Source organism: Anarrhichthys ocellatus, unplaced genomic scaffold (genome assembly GCF_004355925.1).
Source record: "Anarrhichthys ocellatus isolate YVR2014 unplaced genomic scaffold, GSC_Weel_1.0 scaffold7, whole genome shotgun sequence".
NCBI lineage: Eukaryota > Metazoa > Chordata > Actinopteri > Perciformes > Anarhichadidae > Anarrhichthys > Anarrhichthys ocellatus.
This window is the reverse complement of record NW_022280037.1, coordinates 11,788,418-11,797,349: the sequence shown is the minus strand read 5'-3', so window position 1 is coordinate 11,797,349 and position 8,932 is coordinate 11,788,418. Positions and strand designations below refer to the sequence as shown.

At 40.2% G+C, this 8,932-nt stretch overlaps 1 protein-coding gene across 1 annotated transcript; it reads left to right on the top strand.

Annotated features, from left to right (window-relative positions):
* The first annotated feature begins 4,615 nt into the window (after positions 1-4,615).
* Positions 4,616-5,695, top strand: nkx2.9 (NK2 transcription factor related, locus 9 (Drosophila)). Its single transcript, XM_031847215.1, has 2 exons — positions 4,616-4,775; positions 5,127-5,695. The coding sequence occupies exons 1-2, from the start codon at positions 4,616-4,618 to the stop codon at positions 5,693-5,695; spliced, it is 729 nt and encodes a 242-aa protein (XP_031703075.1).
* The last annotated feature ends 3,237 nt before the right edge of the window (positions 5,696-8,932 follow it).

The window sequence follows — 8,932 nt, the reverse complement described above, 5'->3', positions numbered from 1 at the left end:
CATGAAAAGTTCTCTCAAAATATCAAACTATTTGAACTTTAAAGTGCTTAAAAATGGGGGATAGAATTCTCTTTTCTACGTGTGTGACATGTTTCAAGTGCCGTTGCTCTTAAAGTCTACTTTCCTGTTGATGTCCCACTTTCCCCTGTTTTGTAACTCCTTTATTGAGAATCTCGTTAGGTACACACTCAGTTTTGTGCCTTAAAGCACCGTATAAACAAACCTGACTTATTTTGGACACACTTTCACTAAGCAGCACACACAGCTGCTACATGATCAAGCAGCCTCACAAGACCTCAGTTTACTGCATAGAGAGAGATGTGGCTGCCAAGTCATTATCCCCCTGTAGCCCCTCTCCGAAATGCTTATGGTATTTACAGGACTGAGAGGGAGAGGACACCAGCGGCAGGTGCAGCTGCTGGAGCATCATGCTACACTGAGCTACCATAACTGCACTGAGGAGCCAACAGAGGGGTCATTGTGGGTGTATATGTGATGGATAACCGGTCAGACTGAGATCAGATAAACATCCTGGCTTTAGGTTCTAATTTGAGCCAACACATAGTGTTTAGAGCATGGATAACACAAGTAAAGTAGAGGACATTGTGGGGACGTTGTGCGTGTTTGGTTTAAGGACCCTGACTTAGATGATCTGTGATATGATCTGTTAGATGATTTAAGTAATACAGATTTATTTATACAGCACTTTTCAAAACTCAAGTTGAGTCAAGTGCGTCACAATAAAAGTCAGACTAGAAGAAGATTCACATGTATTTGAGGCTGGACTTTGTTTGCTTATTCAACTTAAAGGAGAACTCCACCAATTGTCACACATCATCGTCTGCTTGCAGGTGTTGCAGGGATGTGACACTGCATTTGTGTAAAAAGTTGCATAAAGCCTTTAGTTGCTGAGGGAGCTGCGTGAATCTGATCTCCTTATGTGATGTCACTTGAGGCAATTTATCGTCACCTTGCACTGAAGACTACAAGTTTGATAATGTTAAAATAAATCTTTGGGTGTGGATTACAAAGAAGTGAGTGTCTATATTCCGCTCATCTCGAGGCTACTTTAGCTGCAAACAGCAATATAACACATCTGGATGTCCGACCAAACTGTCAGTGGTCACGATGCATTGTGGGAAATGTAGTTGTTAAGTCGTTAAGATATAAGAATAATTGGAATTTAAAAAAGACTATCTCTGGTTGTGCTGCATCGATTTCATGCTGTAGTGCCACCTCGGCTTTGAAACAGTCTCACATTATAAATCCTGTCGTAAAATACATTTTCATATCAGAATCGCTAACTTTATTGGTCCGCAGGGGGAAATGTGTACGTTACAGTTGCTCTTATTGATAAGCAAAACGAAATATAAGAAAAAAAGAAATAAAGGACTATGTAAAATATAAATAAAGTGCTTTGTAAAATAAAATGTTAATTATGTACACAATGCTACGATATATAACACAAGTATAAATGCAGTATTAATGTAAGTAAAAAAGTATAAATGCAGTATTAATGGAAGTAAACAAGTATAAATGCAGTATTATTGGAAGATAAGTAGATAGATAGATATGTTTGTTTTTTATACTCTTGTTGAATGTTGTTTACATTTAGAGGTAGAGGTTTCTTTGTACCCTTCCTTTTAATGGTGGTGTTCCTATGTGGGATTGTCTTTTATGCTGTCTTCCTGCAGCAGAAAGAACCAACAAAAAGTATGTTTATATTTATAAATGCGCACAAAAATGTTAGAAATGCAAAGGGCTAAAGGTCTGCAAAGTCTTCCTTCATTTTGAGTGAACATCTAATAGATGCTGCAAGTTAAGTCACTGTGTGGACACAACAGTTTAGAAATTGCCTGATTGTTAAAGATCCCCTCCATAATGTTTGAAGACATAGAATAAAGTACTCTACTTCAGAATCTATGAATGCAAATGTTTTCAATTTAAAGTTGAACTTTTAGACACTTTAGACAGTTTTTATTGTGTGTTTGTGTACTGGAGGTTTCAGGTCTCCTCATCCCACCGATTGAGCCATGATTGGCTCTCAAATTAGTTGTAATGTCAAAAGGTTGTACTCGTTCATGTCTTGAAATGAAATTTTAAGACAATCTTTTCCCTTTCAGCGGATTAAAGTGAAAAAAAGTGTCAAACTCGGCACAAACATTATTCTGCACTGTGAAGCTCAAACATCCAAGATTAACAACACTTTGCATTGAAGGGAGATTAAACACCTAAAGTTTTATATATGATTTCAAGAATAGAGTAAATCAGTGTTGGATTACAAGTTTATTAGTCTACAAAATATTCATTGAGGGCTGAAATGTTAAAACTGTCAGTTCAGCTGCTTAATCCAGAACCATGTGAGAAACAAATCTCCATTTGGCTGAGAAGGGGATGGGGAATGGAGAGCTGAACAACAGAGTCAATATTTGGCAGTGGAGAGCTCTTGGGAGCTGCAGAGGACCCTCTCTGGCTGAAGCCTGCGGGTGTTAAATAGATTAAGTGGCTGCTGGGTCATTGTGGACAGAGAAATTCCCGCTCTTTGGACATGACTTTTCTTTGCCTTTGCGTGTTTCCGCTCTCCAATCGAGTGCCCTCTGTAAACTATCCACTCCAGCAGCAAACCTGCGCTACTGTAATCCCCTGGTGTTTGTCAACCGCCGGGAGGCTGGTGTGTAAACAGACATGATGCTTAAAGCGGGTGTCAGTCCTCTCAGTGATATCACATTTCATCTTAAAGGTTCCGTAATAGTGTTTGTTTTGCAACTTGTGCGTAATGTGCGTAACTGTAGATCAATGTTGATCCTGGAGTATGTTGGGCTGATAATACAGGTCACCGAATTTGTTGAACTTTGAAAATCTAACAGGAATTTAATACGTCCTGAATCACACATGTAATATTGCTTAGTACCATAGGCTTGGCGGCAGTAGACGCAGACCAGTAGATAGTGTCCCAGATCCCATTCAGTTCCATTCAAAACCATGACAACACGGAACAAGCTCGGATTTATCCTGCAAAGTTAAAGGACATTGTGCCGGGGCGTCAATCAGGCATTATTGTGGGACTGAACAAATGCAAAATCTTGACTGGAACAAATGCTTCCAACGGGTCTCGGACGCGGGGCTACATTTTCCCCTTTTGTTCCCCTCCTCTGGTTGGCATGTATTTGTGTTCCCTCTCGTCCGACCACCCAGGACGACTGGGGAGGCATGTCCACCGCCACTCTCCTCCTCGGCCTCATGCACCTCGCTGAAGTGGATGAGGGCCGATATCAATATCAAATACGGTGGACGGGGGAGAGAAGCCCCCACATAAGGCTGGATTCACACTTTGCATTTAATGCGTTTTATATGTGTGGAGCGACAAAAAGAGCCAAGATATCAGCCTGTGGGCGTCAGATTGGGTAGAGAACGACCGGACCCCTTTATTATGAGAATATCAGTATTTTAAAGCCGTCGATGTCAAATTAAGGAGATAAAAACCAAGAAAATACACGAGAAGCCACAGTGTTTCCTCTGAGTTCTGCGCGCGAAGCATGATGAATTACCAATCATTTATCTTGATTAGCTACCAATTAATAAAATCTCGTCACTGCTCCAATCTGTCTGAAGCTAAATCAGCCGTGTTTGGAGTTATTTGCCTCTGTAATTCAATTATTGTCATGTTTTTGTATCAAATCTATATTCATTTATGTGTATTGTAAATGTGTTTAACACTATAGACGTTTGTTTATAACTTCTCATATTAAGACATGTCACATCTGTGGTTTAATATTATATCTAATATATCTTATTTATTGTGTTTGTACACCAGCCCTCACTGATTGATGCCCACAGGAGGAGTTATAGCTGTGGACAAATACATTAATAAACATGTATCTGTGTGTATATTTATCTTATAAACCATTTATTAAATGTTAGCGTTAAGTTTTACCATTTAAAAAAAATGGTCATATAATCATAAATCATCCACAAAACTCAAAAGGAAAGCATTTCCCCTAAATATGTCAAAGGAAATTTCCGCCACCATCCATAAACGTCAAAACTTCTCACGGCTGCAATTAATACGCCTCTAATGGACGTATTAGTTAAACCAACTCGCAGGCATCACGCTAATTGCTCACTTTGTATGCAAATGTTGGACACGTTGTTTGGGCGAGAACAAGGGGGAGGAGGGGGGAGTTTGATGATGGGACGGGCTCTGTTGTCAGTTGCCACCCAAGACGTGTTTCAGCTCCAACAATTCCCATTATCTGTTTCCCAGTTTGACGATACGGGACGAATCTGTAATGATGACGAGTGTTTCCTTCGCTCATTGTTGAAGGTTTTTTTTCTTCTTCTTATTCTGCACCTACCATCATTGGGTGACAGCACTCCGGCCATTCAGGTACTCATCGGTGGGAGGGGGCTTTATAAACGGAGCAGCCTTGTGTTTGCAGCTTATGGAGTGCTGTTTGTGTAAACACTGAGCCCAGTGCACACATTGGTTTCCGAGCTGTTGTTTGGACTGCGCGTAAAGTGGAGAGGATCCGCTGCGTTTTTTTTCTTCTCCTCCTTGGATAAATCTAGCCTACTTTTAACGCAAAACAAACCCCGGACTGCACGCACGGACGCGATGGCCACCCCGACCAAGTTCAGTTTTTCCGTAAGGAGCATCCTGGATTTGCCAGAGCTGGATGCGGAGGCAGCTCCGCGGTCCTCCCCGCTTTACTCCTCCTGCTCCTCCAGCTCGCCGTACAGCTCCTGGATGGACTGCGACCGGAGTCCGTGCATATGTGAGTGCCTGCATATCACTGATCTATCCTAATCTAGAAATATATATATATATATTATATATTATATTTTAGGATTGTAGGTTCTTTTTGAAATCATAATGAATATTTATCCATATAGTTAGATCTGGATAGCCTATTAGAACATGATGCGGCCTCGTCCGGAGGTATTGTTTTTATTTTAAGCTTTATTTTTTAATTATTAGGAACATATAGATAATGGACAGATGGATGGACAGATGGATGGATAGATGGACAGATGGACAGATAAACGTCCTGAAGGGAGGATAAAATCCGTAGTATCACATTATTTCTATATGAATTTGGACTAACCAGCATTATTTATCTCTGCAGCTTCTGACGAAGGTAGTCTCGGGGCCTCCCCTGACTCGACCAAGCCGGATGACTCGTCCCTGGACTCGGAGCCCGACAAGAGCAAGAAGAGCAAGAAGCGCCGCGTTCTGTTCTCCAAGGCCCAGACCCTGGAGCTGGAGAGGCGCTTCCGCCAGCAGCGCTACCTGTCCGGTCCGGAGAGGGAGCAGCTGGCCCGGCTCCTCAGCCTGACCCCGACCCAGGTGAAGATCTGGTTCCAAAACCACCGCTACAAGATGAAGAGAGGCCGGGCAGAGGGAGCGCTACACGACTTGGAGATACTGCAGCCTCCGGTGCTGCGCCGGGTCGTTGTTCCGATCCTGGTCCGGGATGGGAAACCTTTTCACACCTGCTTACTTGACACGGAGAAAGCTGGCTGTTTACCTCATTCTCAGGCGATACCTTTCCCCTTAGCCTACCCGTCTCTGCAGCAGCCGTCCCCCGTCGCTCTTCCTCCAAGGTATCACCAGCACTTTCCCACCGCGGCGGCCTCCAGATTCGCCTGGAGGGACTTTTGGAGCGACTCAGTCCACTTTAACTCTTTCAAGTGAAGGCCTCATTTCAACGCACAAACTCATTTAGAATGGCATCAAATGTTGTCTGAATGTTTTTGTAAATTTTCGAGCAACTTAAACATTTAGTTTTTCACAATAGAACGAAGAATATTTTGCACATTTTATTTTGATAATTTACAATATTTTAAAATGCTTTTACAATGTTCTCAAACTCGGGCTTACTGGTGTAGCCTGTATATTTGTAATGATCCAGTGAGATAATGTATTTGTGAGTAAAGCTGTTGAAACATAATATTTGTATACATGACTTACAGTATAGGCTTTAGGCGGTGATAGAGAAGCCACTATAGCCTGAATGTTTGAAGGAAAATAATGTTATTTCTTGTCTTTGAGGAGACTTTCTTTAAAGTTTTTAACTGTTTAAACTGTTTCTTTTTGTGAACGAAATTATTAATAAAAGGTTTCTCATATTTTGAATGATACGTTTTACTTTGTAATGTGCTTATTTTCAAGTTTAGCCTCAATTTCTGAAAACAAACAAACTAAAATCTATCTAAAAAATCTTTGTTTTGCATTTTTAAGTTAAATGTATTTATTTTTCTTACTTCTCCTTATTTGAGTATGGCTGTTCAATGCTTTTTAAATCATAATACGGTCCAAAACATATGTCATTTGTAGAATGTAAAATATGTAGGAGGTCATGACAGGAGCTTGGAGGCTTTTATAATGTTAAAAAACTAATTATGCACCCAAAAGCTGAGCAAACATCACTTCTAAAAAGGACTGGATTTGGTTTAAACATAAGAATGCCCAGTAAACATTACAGCCTCTTTCACAGCACCCTGTTGTTGTCTGGGCTGCTTTCACTTTTATACAATTCACTTTAGTTATTCTGAGGCGAGTGGGATAAATACGTCTGTTAGACTCAGGCTTTTTGTGGAGATCTTGGTTTGTGTACTGTAGGTTTGAAGAGGATATGATTTGTTAAGGGTGCAACAAGCTCTGAATTAAATCTGGATAATCAACTATCTTCCAGCTTTAGTCATCAATATCTGACTAGATAACTGAACAGGTGCAGTTGAGGAGCAGAAGGGTTTTCCTTTTAGGAAAAGACAAGTTTTCATTGATGTTTGGCTGTTTATTACAAGACACATTATATTTTACAGCATTATTAAGTGTTAATGTTTCATTGACACTTATTTGTGCTGTTAAATATCCCCAACAGTGAAGTGACCTCCAGGGATCACAGATTCATAGAAAAGCTGCCCCTTTGATCATATTATCAAAGTAAAAGTTACGTATCCGTCTTTGCTCCAATTTAAATATTTCACTATGAAAAATATGCCTCAGTGTTTAAAATCGTGTCAGTATTTCATCAGTGACGAGGGGGGTCTTCTGCTTTCACGCCCCCTATAATGTTGTTTGCTCGTCCTGTGACCCTGCAGCCCATCGTCCCTGTCACCTGGTCCTTTGTCCCTCTCACTGAGGCCACCTTGTATCACATATGGAGGGGACTGGCCGAACCCCTCAGCTTGCTGCATCTCCCCTTAAACACTCTTTTTGTCTGCGTGTCTCCCCGTGAATGGACCATTGTCCCGGATCCAAACGGGACCGAGACAAAATCTTTAGTGTTTCAATTCCCGTGATGTTTAATCAGTCCCTGCGACAAATTTATGAGGTTTAACTGCACAATGGTGTTTTAGGGCATCTTGGGGTTTAAGGGTGACAAAGACAGGCTTTTAGAGGTTGCCATTGGTTTTTTAAGTTGGTCAGAGGAATTGTCTGAAAAGGATGGGTTTGTATTAGCCTGCCCATCCTATAATTTTACTCACTGGCCGGCCCCAGGGGCCCCTTTTAGGAAAGTTATAATGTCCACATAAACGAGGCCACAGGAGGAGTTTTGTTAAGTTGTTGCAGATCACATGTAATGCGTATTAGGTCCTAATTGCCCTCAGAGTTAGAAAGAGTTGATTTTATTTTTCAAATTTTAGTACAGATCATTCATCGGCAAGCTTCTTGCTGTTACATATATGTATTTCAAACAGTAAACGTTTTCTAAATATTGGCCTTTGAAATCTCTGTTTCTTATAGTTTAGTTTAGTTCCATTTACAAACAGCATGAATGTCTGAACACATGCAGTATAGGAGACAACGTTCACAAAATATAACAGGTTTTATACTCAACCTGGCTCATTGTCTCGGTCAAAGCATTTGTCCATGCAACTTAAAGAAAAGATGCTTCAAGAGGACAATCATTGTAGTTTATTTAGCTTTCAATTATTTGATATTTGCATCATTTGAAGAACTAGTTTTTATGTTTGTTGGTTATATGATACCACACTGGCGACTATATTATAATTGTATTGACTTGTGTAAGCCTGTATGACTGAGCTCTGAGTCATGTGCTGCATGATGGGAATAATCTGCAGGTGAAAAGAGGGCACATTAAATTTACAGACTCGGAGTCAGAATATAACCATTTCGATTGCTGAATGTTGAGGTTTTGATTGGACTGCTGCAGCTCAATGACGCTGACGATAGACTGTTAAATGGTGCAACTGCATGGCATTAAAATGTGATAGATTTTGTATGAAGATGTACAAATGTATTGATTTGTTTGCGGCGTTTCCAATATGATCACTGAAACAAAAATTGAAAAAAGCAAGTCCCTTAAGATTTCTGTTGTTCCCACTTTTCTGTGTATTTTTCTGAGTTTTATTCATTTTATTAAATTAAATGATGTCATTGATGTCCGATGCATTTAAAAAGTTAGTTGAAAGTGTTCACAAGTTCCAAACATTTTAAAGTTTAAAACAAACATTTTCCTCCGATTGACATACTCACAGTTTGCATGTTGTTGTGGGCAGCTCAACTCAACGGGGATCTCTCTTTTCTTTTCATTGTGAAACCTTTTAGAGGAAATGAGGTTAACATATCTGGTGTTTCTCAAGAGAGACATCAAACCAAAATTAGAAAACGCCAATACCTCAGATTGATCATGTGAACCCTTCAGGAGTCATGCTCCCAGGCTGGGAACTGGGGAACCAACTTTTAATGATGTTCATCACGCTTTGCACATGCACACACATTGCAAATCCAGAATCTGCCATCTGCTATCTACATCTATGGCTTTATTGAGAACCATTTAATGGCATTGATGTGGAAAACACACCTTTGTGCCCCAGAAGTAACTTAACATTAAAGTTAAAGGTTATTGATATAATTATCTTATGTTCTGTGTCTCAACATATAATGTATTGTCTTATGTTCTGT

Excerpts from the sequence above, each read along its gene's own strand:
- nkx2.9 (XM_031847215.1), top strand. The coding sequence starts at position 4,616 with ATGGCCACCCCGACCAAGTTCAGTTTTTCCGTAAGGAGCATCCTGGAT. Across the intron at positions 4,776-5,126 it reads CGACCGGAGTCCGTGCATAT|CTTCTGACGAAGGTAGTCTC; the intron begins GTGAGTGCCTGC and ends TTATCTCTGCAG.